The sequence below is a fragment of the Anas acuta genome, chromosome 26, assembly GCF_963932015.1.
Source record: "Anas acuta chromosome 26, bAnaAcu1.1, whole genome shotgun sequence".
Classification (NCBI taxonomy): Eukaryota; Metazoa; Chordata; class Aves; order Anseriformes; family Anatidae; genus Anas; species Anas acuta.
The window spans coordinates 4,657,025-4,675,705 of NC_089004.1; the positions used below are offsets into that span (position 1 = coordinate 4,657,025).

Here is an 18,681-nt window from a genome sequence, read left to right on the forward strand (position 1 = left end):
CAACATTCATTAAAACTTAGTCTGATTGTATAAACTTCAAGTTTATTACTTTTTTTTAAACACAGACTAGTACAAAAGTGGGGTGTGGGCACAGCGTACATGGGTAAGCAAATGAACTGTGAAAACTCTAAGTTTCCTACCTCCCTTCCCTCCTCTGGCTCAAATGCAAACATTACAACCCTGTACCCCTGTGCAGGGGGGGAACTGCAGCAGTGACAAAGCGCTGGTTCAGGAGGGGACAAGTCCAGCCTGAAGGTCTCCTACCTTGTGCTTCCCCTTCTCGTGGCACTTACAGGTAACTTATATCAACACTCAGCCTGGCTCTGGCAGCTGAGCTCTTCTGTTCCTTAGCACAAATACAAAAAACCTTGTTTTGCATGAACCCTGCCCATCTCACATTGGGAAGAAATGGTTCCTGCTTGCTTTAGTAGAGCAAGTGAAGGAACTTTAACCCCTTAAAACATGTAAGTGCCTGACCTTGCTATCCATGAAGCTCTGGTTCAGGGGCTGGGCTGACCCTGGTGCTTGCTGCTCGGCTGTGGGGAAGTTGAGAAATGTGCTTGGACAACAAAGTGTTAGCATGGTACAGTACTAACATATCAACCTACTCCAGTCTTGGTCTTCAGCTACGTGTTTCAGGTGTGTTCAAAAACACTGTCACAGGGTGGGAGGATGTTTCCTCTGCTAACTAAACAGTGGTTAAACCTTCAGTGCTTCCCAGGAGGGAGAAGGCCCAGCTTAGCCTGGTAATACTTCATCGGACCTTGAAGACAATACAACGGAGGTACCAAAAAGAATAATTAAAAAAAAAAAATCCATGCTACACCATCAGGCTCATATTAAAAAATTAAAATTAAAAAAAAAAACTTCAAGTCTAACTCAGATTCCTTGTGTGTCCCCACTCCACCCCCCCAAAAAAAAAAACGAAGCAAAGCTGCAGGTGGGCTGGGCAAGCCCCTGGGGAAGTGTTGGTGCTGCCTCAGCACACGCTGCCTGTGTAACCCCACAGGGCGCAGCCCCAAAGCTCTGCCCTGGGCGTTACAGTGCAGCTGCTCTGACTTTACAGCCCACGTAGGGAAAGGGGGAAGCAAAGCCGCAACTCCTCAGTGGTCACCGTTGCTCAGAGGGGACGGTGCAAAGCTGGGTCTCACCCGACACGGGGCTGCTGGCTTTGTTAACGGCGTTACACAGCCTCAGGAGCACACCCACACTACTGCAACGGACTGGGGACCACAGCCAGCAGCTGCAGGCTGGGCCTCACGTCCTTAAAAAGCCAAACAAAAGAATCACCAAATAAAAAAACTAAACAAAAGGAACCCCAAAACTGCATTAAGCACATCAATGTGGTGCCTGAATTATGAGGGCTGTAACACTGCTGCGGTGTGCAAAGCTGCTGCCGGGTGCCACCAGGCTCTGGCTGCTTTTCAGGCTGGTTCTGCAGCCACCAGCAGGGATCCTGCTCTCAGCGCCTTGCCCAGGAGCTGAAGGAACCGCTGAGACACCCCGAAAAGGACCGGGATGCCACCGCCTCCCCCTGCTCCCCTTCACCTCGCAGTGCGGCTGCCCCTGCTTCACCCAGCCCTCAGCCAAAACACGTCACAGCACCCTGCGGGCGCTCAGCACCACTGCCCCCCTTTATCCCCAAACCTAACAATCCTGCAGCCTAACCCAGCCGCGGGGCAGCAGGGACGCGTCAGCATCACGTCATCAACTAGGTCATTTCTATTTTACACCGCAAGAAGCTGCAGCATTTAGCCCAAAAGCTGAAAAAGCACAAGCCCGGCTGCTGCTGAGCCGTGCGGGTGCCTCCCTGGCTGCTCTGCCAGGCACAAGAGGGGGCCGGGATTCACAACCTGGTGCCACCATCGCCCACAAAGAACAGACAACCGGACACCCAGGGCCTTGGTCATCATCCCATAGCCATCTGCTGGCTCTGGCTGCGTGGCGTGCAGGGCCAAGCACAAGCTGTCACTAAAGCACAACCCCAAAACGATCCCTCTGTGCCCAACCTCCCCCCCGGCTACACCCGAAGGAGGCAGGGCAGAGGGGAGGGAGCTCTGACACTCCCCGTCCCAAGGGAAACTCCCTAAACACCAGCACAGCGGGGATTTAGCGCACGTGGGTTTATTCCATCAACCGTTCACCGTTTCACCCGGGACCCCCACCCCACGGCGCGCACCCACGCAGCCGCTCCCGCTACCGGCAGCCACACTCATCCACCACCATGTCCTCGTAGTGCCTCAGCACCACGTTGTCGTCGTTGTCGTAATAGAGGATGGAGATCGGGGACAGCCTGACGGGGACGCAGCAGGGCTGGGGAGTCCCCTCGGGGTCCAGCGAGTGCACCATGGTCTGCAGGATGGCGTGGTTGGTGCTGTTGAGCTCGGCCGTCAGGGGGAAGGGGCACTCACCCAGGCAGTAGTTGGCCATGTAGCCCTGCGGGGCGATGATCCAGTTCTCCCAGCCGACGTCGCTGAAGCTGATGTAAAGCCGCCTGGGCTTGCAGAGGTTGCTCGGCGTGACGGGGATGTTGTAAGCACTTCTCCTCCTCCTGGAGGCCCGGCACTGCTGCTGGCTGAGGCTCACCACCAGGAGGGAGGTATCCAGGAAGGAGTCGATGCTGGCGCAGAGGCTCTGCGGCCCCCCGCTCGCCCCGGCTGCTTCCCCGCCTCCGCCGCTCGCTGAGATCTCCAGGATCAGGCCCAGATTCCTGCTGTGAGTTCTCCAGTCCTTCGCCACCCCGCTCAGGTTGAAGAGCAGAGACTTGTGCAGCCGGGCGAAGGACTGCTCCACCAGCAGCATGCGGCTGGGCTCGGGGGACGGCGTCCCCCGCAGAGGCAGCCGGGGGGCTTGGTAGAGCCTCAGCTCAAAAACCTGCCCCTGGCTGGATGCGTGGTAGGAGTTGTGGCTGAATTTGATCTCCAGCTGAGCCATTGTCAAGCGCTCGCCCTCCTCCAGCACGGAGAGATTAAAGTACAGACGCTTCTGCAGGCACAGCGACGGCTGGGGCTGCCCGCTGTGAATGAAGTGGCCTGACAAAGAAGGAGAAATTAAGAGGTGGCGGTGGCTGAGCTCCGTTACGCTGGGCAGGATCAGCCTCCCACAGCTCCGATCTCCTGGATCAGGATGGCAGAACTGCAGCACTGGGGGCTCTCAGCCCCACGGCACAGCCCTGAGCCTGTGGCACCAAGGTGGTACAGCCACACCAGCACGGCTCTGTCTCTCCCTGCTGGCTCCACACCCTCGCAGGCAGGGCACCAACACTCCTCTAGAAGCTACTTGACACCTCGGGGCATTATTTTTCCTCAGCGGTACATATCTCGCCCCCAGGACAGGGGGGTTCTTGTGGGCGCTGGGTGTTTGGGGTGCAGGGGGAAGGAGGGCAGATAGCAGCAAAGTGATGGGAGTGGGAAAGCTGCAGCCAGCCCTAGATCTCCACTGGAAACCTGGACTCGCAAGAGCTCGGTGGCGTCTCGAGGCCTGGAGGACCCCGATCACTTCCCACGTAACTGGGAATGGCTCAGGGAAGCCACGGGCTGAAGTGGCCAGATGGCAGCCGGAGGCATGAGGACAAGGAGGAGAAGGGGAGAAAGGACAAATGGCTGAGCATCCATCCCGCCTCCACCCGGGGTGCAGGTGTGACCCCAGTTCTCATCGCTGCACCCAGAGCCCCACCATGGGCCAAACTGGTCACCTAGGATCAAACCCACAGCTCCAACTGCGCTGGGTGACTCGCAGGACAGAACCTTACACAGCTTCACCCCCTCAGTTCCAGCCTATAACCGGTTACCTACACCACCCTCAGGGACCAGAGCTCCCACAGCAGGGATTTCCCTCAGGGAAACCCACTGCCCGTCCTCCCCCAGCCGTTCCCAGCCCAGAGCACAGAGAGGTTTCCAAAAGGCAGGACCCAAACAAGAGCAGTTCTGTACCTTGGTCAGCGAGGACACGGATGATGTTCCCCGGGACATTAAATTCCTCCACCCTACAGCCATCCGCCAGCTCCGTGCTTGCAGGAGGCATCTTTCTCTTCTGGAAGATCCGCCAGAGCACAGACGGCACAGGAACGGGGATTTTGGGGCTGGGCTTGGTGCTCAGACCCAAGGATTTTAACAGCAAGCTTTCCTGCAAACTGAAATCCATCCCCAGGCTGACGCTAAGGAGAGCCCAGGCCAGGCCAGCTCTGAAGCTGGCAGGCGAGGGGAGAGGCCCCATCCCGGTTCTCCTCCCGCAGACAAAGAGCTGTGCTGGGGACCCGCTCGCAGGGCACTGAAGGCAGGGGCCGGGGGGGTGTTGATTGCCTGATTGGAGCCTTTGATCTTGTTAGTGCTCAATTAGCACAGAGGGATTCCCAGGATTGGGCAGAGGGTGGGAGCGAGCCCTCCAGGCTCCCCGGGGCCTGTTAACCCTTTGAGGCTGCGGGGTGGGAGGGCGGCTGCCCTCCTCCCTCTGCTCCCAGCCCCTTCCACGTCTCCCCACCACCGAGGCCCAACGACAAAGCCCCTGGTGATGGGAAAGGGCTCCACAAAGCTGCCAGCACGTCGAGCACCGCTCCAGGGCCCTGGAGAAGGGCAGAACTGGTGGCCAACCCACCCGGGTCCAGGGGGAGACACAGGGCCAGGGGGAGACACGGGGTCTCCTCTCGCTGCCTCCTCCAAATCAGCGTTTCAATCACAGCGTCTGATGCTTCCCTCTAAAGCCTGACAACTTCCAGCACTCCACGTCTTCAAGCTCTCCCCTCCTGCCTCACACACCTACACACCCACGAGAACACAGCGCTCAGCACCCGCTCCCCACGCAGGGGACCCTCCGGACCAAACTCACACACAAAACGCTGCCCGATGAGTTCCCTGGTTAAACCCTGAAGCCTGGGCAAGCCGACGCTAAGAAATTCGATTTCCTTCATTCCCTCTTTCCTGCCAACCAGCCACAGAACCAGAGCGCCGAGACGCAGCCCTCCGAAACACTGCTGGGTAATTACAAGCGAGGTGATGGATCCTGCCTGGCACAGTTTCCATCCAGCCAAAGTCACATTTTGCTTTCTGTTTACTGAGGAACTTTCCCTGAGGCGCACACAATGGGCCTGGAGTTGAATCAACATTGCGAGACCAAATAGAAAAAACAAACAAACAAAAAAAAAAACAACAATTAGCCACCCTGGAATCGATGCCCTGAATCCCCCTTCCCTGCCTATTGTCCCCGGCTGGGGGGAGCTCTGCTTCCCAGGGCACTGCAGGGACGGGTCCTGCGAGAGGGGAGCAGTGGGACGGGCTCAGACCGAGGGCAGTAAAATCCTGACGGCTTCCCAGCAAAGAGGCACGTGGCCCAGCCTGGCCTCAGGGATCCTGCAAGGCTCGGGGCTGGTGCTGCCTGGAAAACCACCGCAGGGAGCTGAGAATTTTTGTTCTGCACTCGAGCGGGCAGACGTCGCTGGGCGGGAGTCTGGGGATCCCTCATCAGGGACCCTGCACGAGCTGTGCTCAGGGCTGGCTTTTTAAGGAACTGTAAGAGTTATAGGGGCTTTTTGAGCAATTTAGATGTCCTGGTCCTCATCCTGGAGGGCAGGAGGCTGGAATAATGCTCTAGGGCTGGGTTTCCAGGCAGACCTGCACGAGGGAACTGCTGCGTGCTGCAGCCTCGAGGTGCACAGGGACAGCTCCGTGTTAGGGACCCGTCCTGGTCAGCGAGGCTCAGAGGTGCCCTGCAAACCCCTCCTTAGTGCCTGCTGGCAGCTGGAGCAGAGCTGGCTTTGGGCTCCCCTGGCCTGGGACAGTGGTGCCAGTGAGCAGAGGATGTTTCCCTCTCCAGTTTGATGCTAGGTCCGAAGCCCCTGCAGTGCTGCTGAGGCAGGGTCGTTGGAAGGGACCAAAAATAAAGATGGGAAAACACAACGGGGCTGAGAATAGCTGGGGGATGGAGCGACAGAAGAAACACCAGGGGACCTAAAGCCAGCTCCAAATCCTACCTGGACCAGCAAAGCCACAGCCTCTCAACTGAACCAGCACGTACTGGCTACAGAAAGCACATCAGCATCGGGTGAAGCCCAGTCCCGGGCAAGCCCTGTTCCCATCAGTGGCATCTCTTCCCCAGCTCCAGGCAGGGGACGCAGGGGTATCGGGGATGAAGTTCTTCTTGTGCCTTTCATTTGCTGGGTTTGAGTGTCGGGCCCTGGGGCAGTCCCCAGATCCTGCCAGGCTGCCCAGGCTGCAGCAGCCTCGCTTCTCTTACAACCGCTTGTCTTTTACAAGTCCGTTCTTCAGGTGCATCCTGTGAAAGAGAGCAGAGCAGACAATCAGCCTGGGCACCCACTCTCCCTCCCTCACCTTCACGAATCGCTGCCGAGCTCAGACCTGCCTTAACAGGCTCACGAAGACAATTTCGGCCTGGTTCCCACTCAGCCAGACCTGCTCTGCAGGCTCCAGCATCCCGCCAGACTTCGTGCTCACCGCACGAGGTGCAGATGCTGCTCAGTGAAGAGCCAGCCCTGTCTGGTGAGGATTCACGGGACAAAACTGGACTGACACACCTCAATGTCACAGGGAGACAAAGTTCCTCCTGCTCCCCGCACCTATTTTTAAACTCTGCATCAAGGCACTTTGTTGTTTTCCAGCACACTTTGAAAGACACCCCAGGGCATCTTCCCCTCCACCCACAGGTGCTGTTTGCATCTCCCCCTGCCCACGCACCCTTCTTTCAGAGCACTGGGCAGCTGGAGCCCACCCTCCTTCTTCTTAGCCACAGCGGTTTTCTTGCTGTCCTCCACGTCGTACTCGCGCACGTCGTTCACCTCCTGCATCTGCCCCATCAGCACCTTGGCCACGAAGAGGACGATGTACTGCGGAGGGAGAGACACCGTCAGCCACGACACGCGGGGTGCAGCCGTCCCACCAAATCCCTGTGCTTTTCCAGCCCTGCAGCCCCCCAAATACCCCGGGCCGGGCAGGCAGCCGGCATTACGCAGCCGCAGCTGAGGTGGGAGAAGCCAGCGGAGGGTCGCCGAGTTCCCCCGACTCACCAGGAACCAGTAGATGTTCATCAGGGTGAGCACGAGGAGCAGAGCATTGAAGAAGAAGTAGAAGGGAATGTTGGGCACCGTCTGCAGGCTGGAGTGGCAAGTGGCGTAGAGGACCTTGAGGGGGAACCAGTAGAGACGGAACCAGAACCTGGTGGGGCACAGGGAGCAGCAGAGGGGGGGTTAATGGCCCACGGGGACCTCAGGCAGCTTCTTCCAGCCACAGCCTCCCTTCCGTCTGGATCTGATTTGGGTTTAAAGGCCTGGTTCTGGACAGGAATTCACACGGGTCCCCAAAAGGGCAGGTACAGAAGGGAGAGCACTGTTACCACGGGCAGAAAAGGCTGGGCACCAGAGATCCATCTCTCAGGGTAGAGGCAGATTTTCTCATCTGGACGGGAATAAAACTGGAAGGGTTTTTTAGACCTGTGCATCCCGGCTTTATCACTAAAATCTTCCTTGCTCTCTTCCCCCTCAAATCGACAGCTCCTGCTGCCGCCCCTGCTTTCCCGAGCAGCTGCGGGGAGGAGGAGGGAGACAAAGGGACACATCAGCAGTGACAACCTGCCTTACTCATCCCCGTTCTTCATCCTCCTCTCCTGCTTTTCCCCAGGAGGAGCAGCGAGCCTGGAATCTGGGACATTTGCTCCTTGCAAAAACGCTTCTCGCTGCTAAAACCAAAGGAGTGGGAAAATGGAAACAGCTCCTCCTCCCCTGGGGTCATTTGTCATGCTGCAAGCGAGATTTCACAGGCACTTGGGTGGTGACAGACGGCAAAGTGACTACAGAAGGATTCCAAGCCCAGCATGGGGTCAGGCTCTGCGGGAACCTCTTCCCAAACAGTTTATAGGATCGGCTGGTTTCCAGGCACTCACACCCAGCAGGGCTGTGCCCTGCAGCACCAGGGGGGCTGCAAAAGCTGGTGGGGACACGGCTGGAAGCGGGATCGGGGCTGGGCAGGCAGGCAAACTCACCAGCTGACGCTGAAGGTGAGGCAGCCGACGTTGGAGATGACATCGTTGAGGCGATGGTAGACACCCCCCCGGTGCTTGAAGTAGACGTTGAGCTTGGTGAACTCCAGCTGGACGTCATTGACGTCGTGCAGGAAGAGCACCAGGATGCCCACGTTGTGGTACCTGCGGGAGAGCGGGGCAGGGAGGGAGATGTGGGGGCAGTGAGTCGATGTTGGCACCCACCGCACACCACCCAGAATAACCCAGGCTGAATTCTGTGGCACCGTGTGGTGGCTCACGAGGAGGAACACGGAGCCAGGGTTAGCAGGAGGGAGGGAAAAATCCTCATTGACCCAGAAAGAGTCCTCCTGGGACATAGCCACATGGAAAAATCACGGCCTAGGCTGCGTGGCTGCGCTGGTTCAGCGCAGGGGGACGGTGTCACAGCCACATCCCTCACCTGAACGCGTAGGAGAAGGCGATGAGGGTCAGCGTGACGACGTGGTGGAGGAGCATGACCACCGAGTCCTTGCGCCACGTGTCCATGTAGACGGTGGCGTAGATGGAGTGCCCGTAGAAGCTGCACTGCAACAGGTAGGCGATGGCGATGTCCGTGGGCACGTCCATGCCCTTCTTCCAGCCTGAAGCGGGACAAAGACGGCCGGGTGAGCCCAGAGCTGCGAGCACGGAGCCTTCGTCAGCCACAGAGAGACAGGAGAGCAGAGAGCAAAAAGCAAGCAGCAGCCAGAGCTGCCCCAGGTGGCCTCAGCTCCCATTCGGGACCTCCCTGGTGGAAAAGGGGCAAAGGCTGGAGGAGGACCCGGGTATCCTGGTCCCAGGATGACCCGCTCCCCTCCGAGACAGAGGGCAGAAGCCTTGATTTACTTCCCTCCTCATTTAACTGCTCAAATCCTTTCCCCTCCGTAGCCGCAGGCATCCCAGTCCCTGCTGTCTGCAGTAGCCACTAGGTGACACTCTCTGTAAGGAACGGAGGCAGCCTCTTGTGCCCTTTCTGCACTCGCAGCATCATGGAAAAGGCCATCTGGGGGGGGGTTCAGTCGGAGAATTTTGCTCCCACCAATTCCAATTCCCTCACTCAGCTCAGCTATCCTACAGCCTGGACATCCTCATCCAAACCCGCTTCTCCCTGCTTCTTACTGTACCATAAAAGACAGACGGAGGGTCATAGAAGAAGGGGTAGTCAGTGAAGAAGAGCAGGTAGGTGCCATACGACCAGGATAACGTGTAGAAAAGCAGCTTCCAGGCACTCTCGGGCATCTTGGCAGCATCTTTGGGCTGCAAGTTGCACCACTCACCGAAGGGCTGCAAGGAGAGGGGAGAAGTGTCGTCATGCAGGGCAGAGGGACCCCAGCGAGCCCAAGGCAGAACTCAGGGAACCCCCAAGGCGCCACCACCAGACAGGGCAAAACCAGGGACACGAGCCCCGTTTTTTCTGGCTTTTTTTTTTTTTTTTTGCAGCGTGAGTAAGGAGGGTGAAGAGGCTCTAGGAGGAGTCCGCAGGGAGAATGGCAAGGCCAGAGAGCCGCTCGCTCAGCCTTGGCCGCGCGGGGAAGCTGCGAAAGCAGAGCCTGGCGGAGGAGGAAGCCCCCAGCACGCATCCCAGCCTGGGCACCGCTCCACCACCCTCGCTCCAGGAGCACAGCTGGCTTTTGGAGAACCGAGTCAATACCAAACCCAATCAGACCGAGCCCCATCTGCATCAGGAAGCCCAGAGGAGGAGGCTGTAACGATGCTGCCCCATGCGCATGGACTTTGTGGCACCACCAACTCCCAGAAAAGAAGCTTTCAAGCGAGGAAGCACTTTGGGTGAGCTCTCTTTGCAGAGAACCAAACACACGGCTCCTGCTGCTGCTTCCCAGCACGGCACAGGACCCCTCTTCATGGTCAACCAGCACCAGATGAGGCTGATTTTAAAGGCACTGAGGGTTGGGGCACCTTTTGCTTGCTCACACCTACCCACACTCATCCCTGGCAGCTCTCCTGGCTGACCAGCACTGCAAGCCTGCTGTTTTTTTTCTCCCCAGGGTTTGCAGCACCCCTCCTACCAGCCAGGGCTCAGGAAGAGGAGGCGAAGCCTCCCCAAATATGGCCAAAGAGACAAACGGGAGGACGAGCAGCCTGCTGGCGCTATTAAGAATGAAACTTTCTCACTCCGACCATGAGCACCACGCGGCTCCCTGCAACAGCGAGAGCTGGGCCACGAGGTCAGCGACAGCAAAAGCAAAACCCCAGCGTGTTTTGCATCACCACAGCATCAGCTCTCTCGGAGCTAAAGGGAGCAGCAAACGCTGCCCTGCATCCCAAACGGGGTGCCTGCTGCAGGAGGTGCGAGCGATGCCGCTCGCCGAGCGCACCCCAAGCTCAGCCCCAGCTCCAGGGACTGACGTCCCCTCTCCGTGGCAAGTGAGCAACACCAGGCACCGTTTCTGCTTCTCGTCACCGGACTGACAGAGCCCTGTCAGCCCCGGCAGAGCGGCCAGCAGCGGGGAGCCTCGCTCAAGGTCCCACGGGGATCGCCGCTGCTGATAACACCCCAAGGCCCCCGGGGTGAGAGCTCCGGCGGGAGGGACCAGATAAGTTGGAGCTGAAAACAAACTGCTTGCAAAGTAACCATAGCCTGCCCCAGGTCAGCACTTTCTGCAGCCAGTGCTCGGCTCCTCGATGCTCAAAGGCTATATTAAGGCTCCAGCTGTCCCCAGGCAGAGGCCGGCCTGGCTTTTAGCCCCTCTCTGTGTCAGGTTTTTCAAAGCTCCCAGCTCCCAGCCCAAAAGGGTTTTGTTCTAGGCTCTGACCAGCGCTGGGAAATTCAGACCTGGAAGCTCCGGCCCCGCAGCGCTCTGCCAAGCTGCCCACATCCCCTCCAGCTCCAGAGGGGCAGCTCCGGCCTCCCCCTGGCAGCTGGCACGCAGAGCACGGCTCTCACGGTGAGACCGGGAGCGCGCCACTGCCAGGGCTTCTTCCACCAGGAGCCACGGCAGGAAAAAGAGAAGGAAGCTCGAAGGGTGAATGAATAATGCAGAGACAGAAAGTCCCGAGCCCTGAAAGCATGAATTATTTGTGTCTCCATAAAGTGGAGCACGGAAGCGGCTCGGCTGTGGGGACAGCTCAAGGCACTGCGACGGCAGCGAGCTGGGGAGCCCCCTGCCCCTCCTGGCTTCTTCAGCTGGGGCTGGATTTAGGATGCTGGGCTCGGTTTAGGATGCATCAAACTAAGTCCCAGCCTCAAAAACAGAGCCAAGTCATTCAGCTGCTTCTCTGCATCTCAGTTCCCCCCTGCCAAGAGGGAAGGACAGTGCATTTCTACCCCAAGGTGGGCAGAGCTTAGAAAAGGACCGTCACCTGTGGGGCTGGCACACGCCACCAAGCCAAGCTGCATTTTATGGATGCTGGGGCTGTTGGCAGGGATTGCAGCAGGGCAGCAAACCCGGAGCTGGCTCTGTGGAGCTCCCCACCCTGGGGAAAGTTGGAGAGAAACATCCCCCAGACCTGCAGCAGGGGGACAAGGGGCTGCCCGCAGGGAGGTGCCACCAAAACCTAGGGGAAAAAAAAGCCCTGTCCCTGGGGTGGGAGATGCTCGGGGTGGGAGATGCTCGGGGTGGGAGATGCTCGGGGTGGGAGATGCCTCCTGCTGCCGTTCCCATGGCAATGCTGCAGGGAGGGATGCTTGTTGCCACGGGTGACGGCGCTGCGGTGGGAAGAGCAGAGCTGGAAGAGCCCGGAGCTCTTGGCAAGCGATGATGGGGCTTCACGGAAAAGCTCTCCTTCTCCCCTCCTCGCCCTGACCCCCACGCAAACCTCCACCACCAGTAGCTTGTGATTCACCTGCAGGTGAACTGGGAGCGGGCTTGGGGGCCGTGGCCGCCCCCTCTGCACCACCTCTCACGACCTGCGGGAGCTGGAAAGAGAAATCGAATCGAAACCGGCGCTGCCTGCAGCACTGCTGAAGTGTCAAATAAAAAAAAATAAAATAAATCCTGCAAAAAGCAAACACGTGCTGGCTTCCTTTTCGCAGCCCGAGGCGCTAGGGGAAAGCTGAGCATCCCCTTAAATCCACGAGCAGCTCTCGCGGCGGGGCAGGAGCCCTGCCAGCAAGCTGGCAGGCTCGCAGCGATGGGTTATGAATCGAAGCTTGTTGCGGAGGGAGCGGATCCCCAGGCTGCTCCCATCGCCTCTGCCCCCTCCCCAGCCTCGAGACGAGGACCTGGCCAGATCCCAGCCGCGCTGCGTCTGCTTTCTGGGCACTGCCAGTTTCCCAAGGGGACACAAAGGAACGGCTGGCACGCAGCATCCTCAGCCCAGGGAGCTGGCAGCTCTACATCAGCCTCTCCTCAATGCAGATGATAATGACGAGCGAGCAGAGCTCGGATTCAAAACCTGCCCACGGCCACCAGCTACAGCCCCTTCTGTGGTGGTTCTCAGAGATGTGGTGGACCCCAAGGACCGTATCCCCTCCATACCAACCTGGTTGCTTCTCCCAGACCTGCTGCCACCCCCAGACACACCGGGGATGGGGCACGGAGCCTGCAGAAGGCCCAGGAAAACATCACCACTTGCTAAATCTAAAGAAATAAACCTCCTGAAGGCTGTGGGCCCAAGGGCTGTCACCCCCTGGCTCTTGTTGCTCTGTTACACCAGGCACTGAAGCTCTCAGTGCCTCAGTTTCTCCACCCTCGGGTCAACGCCTCCAGGATAAACATGTAATAAAATGCACCAGGAGAACTGCAACAAGCCAACGGACAGCACTTCTCCCTCGGTTCCCCTGCAAGCAGTAAAATTCACCCCTCAGAGAGCAAAGCAACAGCAGAGCTCGGCGAGAGCTGCCACAGCTGCCAAGAGGGTGCTGCGGGGGCTGACAAACCTCCCCATGGCTGCACGCTGACACAGCAGCACGGGGGAAGCGGCCCCCGCTCCGAGACGCCGCAGCAGCACGGCTTCATTCCCTGGGCGAAGAAAAGAGCCATTGTTGTGGCTTCCTCCCCTTGAGCTTGCAGGGCTCGTGCTTCAAACGCCGGGCAGAGCGCAGCGGGGCGAGCTGGGGAGCTGTCGGGCAGGCTGCCCTTCCCCGGGGGTGCAGGACATGTCCTCATCTCGCAGCAGAGCTTGCTGTGGGTGGTGGGTTTTGGGGGGGGGGGGAGAATTCTCCTCTACTCACATGCCCACTTCTGAGGTTTGGAAAAAAGTCTTGACAATAGCATAGGATAGAGAAAAGTTACATAAATCACTGGGTGGGATAACAGAGCGCTGCTTTTCAGCTGTCGCATCCTTCCTGGGACTAGGCTGTATCACTTACCTAGAAACCCTGTTTCCCAGGGCCATTCTCCAATTCACACAACGCTTTTCCTTGCAGAGGACGCCGCAACGTCCTCCAAATTTCACCACCGCTAAGCCAGCAAGCTGGCTGGTGTCTGGGCCAAAAATAGGAAATATTTACCCACTGCAGAAAAAAGGCAGGCAGCCGTTGGGGACAGAGGGGCTATGTGGCAGTCACCAAATTCAGAGAATGGGAACTGATTCAGAGCAGATTTTGCTCACTGCTGACAGATTATCTGACACGGGGGCTTCAAATCCCAGCAGCAGGGAGCACTGCTTGGCTCAGCTGCCCTGCAGGAGGGGACGCAGAGATGCTCAAGTTGTGTCTTTTAACCCAACTCCTCAGGGAACACGCCAAGGACAGCGGCTTTCAGCAGCTGACGGAGCTGAGCCACCAACCATGGCAGGACAGGGCACAAACCGAGGAAGCTTCAGGAGGAGGGAACATCTACTTGGGCCTGGCTTGGTCTTCACATGTGGAAGTGATCGGCAGCTCCAGCAAGATGTGCTCTGAGTATTATCCAGGTTTGTGCTCTCAGAAGCCCACGGGACTCCCAGGGCACAGCTCAGAGGGGAAGGAAACATCTCTAAGCCCTTCATGAGGATGCCCGTGCCCCCATCACAGCTGACTGCAGGGCTCCTCCCTATCTGGTGATTCGCATTTGCTCAGCTCCTTAGGATCTTTCCTACACCAAAACAACTCCTTTCCATATTTGCAGCCAGCGAAGATTCTGTGAAAAAGAGGCAACAGGCCAAAAACTGTCTTTGCTCAAAGGATGACGGGAAAACCACGTCTAAGGCAAGACACAGACCGAGCAGTTTTAACAGGTGAAAAGGACACGCTCTCAAATCCTAACCAACACCCCCAGTGACACGAACGACCTTTACCACTCCTTCAACTCAACGGTGATGCGATTTTGTGGCGGAGGTTAAACGGAGCTGCGGTCCGATATGAGAGCGAGGAGCCCAGCCGCTGTCCTTTCGTTCCCACTGATAAAAATAAATTAGGGCGCCACAGACAGCACAGGAAGAGGTACAGGGCTCTGAGGCACGCGTTGCGCAGAGGAGTGCTCGCAGCCAGAGCTGAGCACGGTGCACTTTGCGCTTCAAGGTCTTGTGGTGAGAGTCACTTCCTCTTCAGAGCCCGAGAATCACGATCCAGGCAGCGAGATCTGTCCTTTATAAATAACGCGCAGGAAGGCTGCATTCTCCGGACGCTGAGCGGGCTCGGTTTTATAACCGTGCTTCAGTTCTTGCAGGGAACGTGAGGAGACTCAAAAGGAGGAGGGATGCTCGTTGAGCCTCCACCGGGAAGCAAAGAGCCCTGATCATAAAAGTTCCCTCGCAGGCCTGAACAAGAAAGTTTTACTTTCTCTTCCCAGCTTTTCCCTTCCCTCAGAGATGAAGCCGTTTGCTCTGCTGCTGAATGACCCACTGCACTGCTGCCTGTACAGGGGCCACGCAATACAAACCAATTCCTTAAAAACTGCCAGAGGTTTTAAGAGAAAAGCCACAACCACCTCCAGCTTTTCCCATAGCAAATTCTGCAGAATAAACTGAGAAAAGCTGCAAGTCGATAACTAAATACATACACACACGGAGCCGTCTCTCCCTGCTGCTGCCCCTCCACCTAGGCTGCTGGGAGGAAACTGATGGTATCGCACGCTCGCTCGGCATCTCATCCCTGCAGCACGCAGGTGTAGCCACAAGAACCAGCTCTGCTCAGCCCTGCTGGCCCTTCTGCAATTACAGCCGCGACCCATTTCTCCGAGGGAAGACACCTCAGCATGGTGCCTGCTGCCAAGTGTCCGCCAAGGGCACCGAGCGGGCTCCTGAGGGGTTTTTTCACACTCAGCTTACTTCTTGCTCTGTAAAGGCGAACCTGACCACAAGGAGGGACTGGAGCACGAAGGAAATGCCTCCAAGTTTATTACGACAGACCCAGGGGTACCTCCAGCCTCCTTCACCCCAGCAGTCCCAGGCACGGTGCACAGCCCAGCAGCAGCCCCAGGCAGATGGGGGTGCAGGCAATGAGGTGAAACTCAGCCCCACGTCAAAGGCCAGCACATTTTACTTCACACCTCGCCTACAAACCACTTCAACAGCTTCAAACGGCTCCAGACTGGGACTGGAGCTTTGCAGGAGGTGAAACTTCACCTCACGTTACCGGCAAGCAAAGGCAACTCAGAGCGGTGGATGCAGAGCTGCTTGAGAGGCAGGCCTCGGCAGCAGGCCTCAGCGGCACACAGGGCAGAGAGGAAAGCTCTAACTCTTGATATTCTAATCGAAGAAAACCACCTCGCACCCTGTCATCCGTGAAACAGCCTCTGAAGGAAGGGATTTCCCCAAGGAACCAGGCCCGACCCATGTAGACACAAAGATCCATGCTTGAGCAGCTCCCTCAGGGCCACGTGCCACCATGCTCATGGGGCGGTGAGGGGACGGCTGGGGCTGCGTCTCTTGAGGGCTGGGGACTTGCACCAAAATCCCCAAATCACAGAATGGATGAGGTTGGAAGGGACCTCCAGACATCATCTGGTGAAGCAGGGTCACCCAGAGCACATTGTACAGGATTTTATATGTGCAGGTTTGAAGCTCTCCAGAGAAGGAGACTCCACAAGCCCTCTGGGCAGCCTGTGCTCCGTCACCTCGCAGTAACGAGCTGCAGAGCACGGCACCTGCATTACTTTGGCTTTTAATTCCTCCCCAGGCCGGAGGAATGGCCAGCAGCATGCACAGCACATCTCTCAGAAGGCAGCGTGGAAGAAATCGCCTCTGCTGGGACCGAGCCATCGGAGGGAAAGGGGAGGTCTCAGTTCATTACGGATGCTTTTCACAGCAAAAAATTACAGAGGGCTACTCCTCGCCCTCGGGGACGTCCTGCTCGCTCCGTCCCTTATGCAGTGCTGTATTAACAGGGGGGACAACAGCCAGCAGACCCCGTTTGGAGGCTGTGAGGGTTGGCTGCAGGCATTCCTGCATCCCCCATGCCTGAAGGTCAGCCCGGCACTGCAGCACAGCCATCCCCACGCCATCCTCGCTGCCGTCGCGCCAGGAGGGAAAGCGGGGAAGGACATTTTTCATGCAAACCGCAGATGACACGCAGGAACGTGGCCCCCTCCTTCCCCCCGTGCACAGCCGGTGCGGCCTGGCTGCGTGCGAGAAATAACCCCCAAATCCTCCCCAACCCCGCTATTTGGGGAACGGGGAGAGCTCTCCCATGCAGAGGGCGCTTGGTCCAGAGTATAGGGGAAAACGGGGGTGAGACCTCTCATGAATCAGCCCCCATACAGCGTACAGCCCCAGGGGACAGAGGATGAGGTTTCCCATACAGAGAGCCTCCCAGGAGGCAGCCCTAAATGAAGGGGGTCGAGCTCCCTGTGCAAAGGGTCCCCTAGGATTTAACCCCAGGGTGGGAGGATGAGCTCCCCATGCAATAGATCCCCAGGATTTAACCCTAATGTGGGAGGACAAGCTCCCCGAGCAAGGGGACCTGGGATTTAATCCCAGGGTGGGAGAATAAACTCCCCATGCAACGGACCCCGAGGATTTCATCCTGGGGCAGGAGGACGACCTTCCCGTGCAATGGACCCCCCCCCCCCGTTTTAACCCCAGGGTGTGAGGACGAGCTCCCCATGCAATGAACCCCTGGGATTTAACCCTAGGGTGGGAGTATGAAATCCCCACGCAACAGACCCCCAGAATTTAACCCCAGGGTGAGATGAGATCTATACGCAAGGGGGCCCCAGGATTTAACCCGGGCTGGGAGGACAAGCACCCCATGCAACGGACCCCCAAGATTTAACCCTAGGGTGGGAGGACGAGCTCCCCAAGTGAGAGAACCCAGGATTGAATCCCAGGCTGAGAATAAACTCCCCATACAACAGACCCCCAGCATTTAACCCAGGCCGGGAGCTCCCCAAACACGCACCCCCCAAGGATGCAACCCCGAATGAAACCAACCGATCCCCCCACCACCCTCCTTCATCCCCCTGGCTCTACCCGGTGCCCTCCCCATCCCCTCTCCTCCTCCTCCTCTCTTTTTCCCCGGTGCCCCCCCCCCCCATCACCCTTCGCCCCAGGGACCGACCCGAAAGAGGCGGCGGGCGGCAGCGCGGCGCAGCGCGGTCCAGCCGAGGGCAGCGAGCCCGCAGAGCAGCACCTCGCCCCAGCCCAGGTGCGCGTTCTCGGCCCACGTCGTCCTCGCCAGCTCCCAGCCGCAATCGTTGCAGCTCCTCACGGCTGCGGCCAGGCTGCCATAACCGAGCCGGAGCAGCTGCCCGTAACCGGGCATAGGCTCGGCCACCGGCTCGGCCACCGGCTCCGTTTGCTGCATGGCGCTCAACGCTGCTTGCCCATGGCCCCGCCGTGCCCAGCGGTGCCCAGAGGCACCGCGCAAGCTCCGGGAGTCGGGGACTGCCCCCCCCCTCTCCGCCACCGCCGGTACCGGGCTGTAGGAGCCGCCCCCAATGCAAGGCTCGGCCCCCTCCTCCGGGATCCGCTCGTTTCTTCCAGCCCCCCGGGGGGGGGGGGTTGCGCTGCTCGGCTGCTGCGGGAGGAGCCGCTGGTGGGGCCGGAGAGGAGCCCTGGGTTATTAGGGGGGGTGGTAATTAGCACGGAGAGGAGCCCCAGGCGTTAGGGGGGTGGTAATTAGCATGGAGGAGAGGAGCTCTGGTTCATTAAGGGCCTGGGAAGCAGCCCCGAGACGCGCTGAAGGAGGTGATGGGGGAATTTCTTGCACAAAAAAAGCAAGACGCTTGAAGGATGAGCCGTGACAATGGGCTGGAGTCGCTCCAATTGTGAGATCTGGGGACAAATGGTGGCATTTCGGTGTCCGAAGATGACAATTAATGACATGACAGTGGAAAACAGCTGTGTGTGCCATGGTACACCCGCTGGGGGAGCTGGAAGTTACCCACAGTGCCTCAGAAATGTCCAGCAACAGGCTTGTGCAGTCCTCCATGTTCAAAATCCTGAATGTTTGCTCCTTAAGGGCTTTTTTCCCCACTTCTCCAGCCCTCTCTCTTTTCTACAGGTCTCTGCAAAAGCAGCAGGAAGACTTATCCTTTCCTTACAGAGGTCAACAAAGTACTGCAGTGCAAAGCCAGCAGGTGTTTCCACCACACCGCCACCAAACTTCTGCACCTGCTGTAGTAGAAGGCTCTGGGATAACGAGATGCACCTGAAGAAATGCAAACTCTTCCAAAAAAGGTCACCCCCCTACGACAGACCTTCTTGAATACCTCCCCCAAACGGCAGGCAGCTTGCATGCACAAGTTACTGGTTCACAGAAGAGGAGTTTCCTTATCAGTATGTTTAAAAGCAGTGCAGTGACAGTTATGAACAGACAGTCAACCCTTTGGATTGCTCAGAAGTGCACGTTTA

General features: G+C 58.1%; 2 protein-coding genes across 2 annotated transcripts; both read right to left on the minus strand.

Annotated features, from left to right (window-relative positions):
- Nucleotides 1-20: 20 nt before the first annotated feature.
- Nucleotides 21-4,215, minus strand: GDF1 (growth differentiation factor 1). Its single transcript, XM_068661761.1, has 2 exons — nt 3,933-4,215; nt 21-3,032 (listed from the first exon to the last, which is right to left on the minus strand). Exons 1-2 carry the CDS (start codon nt 4,213-4,215, stop codon nt 2,197-2,199), a joined length of 1,119 nt encoding a protein of 372 aa, XP_068517862.1. The 3' UTR covers nt 21-2,196.
- Nucleotides 4,216-5,028: 813 nt separating this feature from the next.
- CERS1 (ceramide synthase 1) lies at nt 5,029-17,848 on the minus strand. Its single transcript, XM_068661762.1, has 7 exons — nt 17,387-17,848; nt 9,129-9,288; nt 8,426-8,606; nt 7,987-8,148; nt 7,016-7,163; nt 6,687-6,835; nt 5,029-6,267 (listed from the first exon to the last, which is right to left on the minus strand). The coding sequence occupies exons 1-7, from the start codon at nt 17,630-17,632 to the stop codon at nt 6,225-6,227; spliced, it is 1,089 nt and encodes a 362-aa protein (XP_068517863.1). The 5' UTR covers nt 17,633-17,848; the 3' UTR covers nt 5,029-6,224.
- Nucleotides 17,849-18,681: the final 833 nt, after the last annotated feature.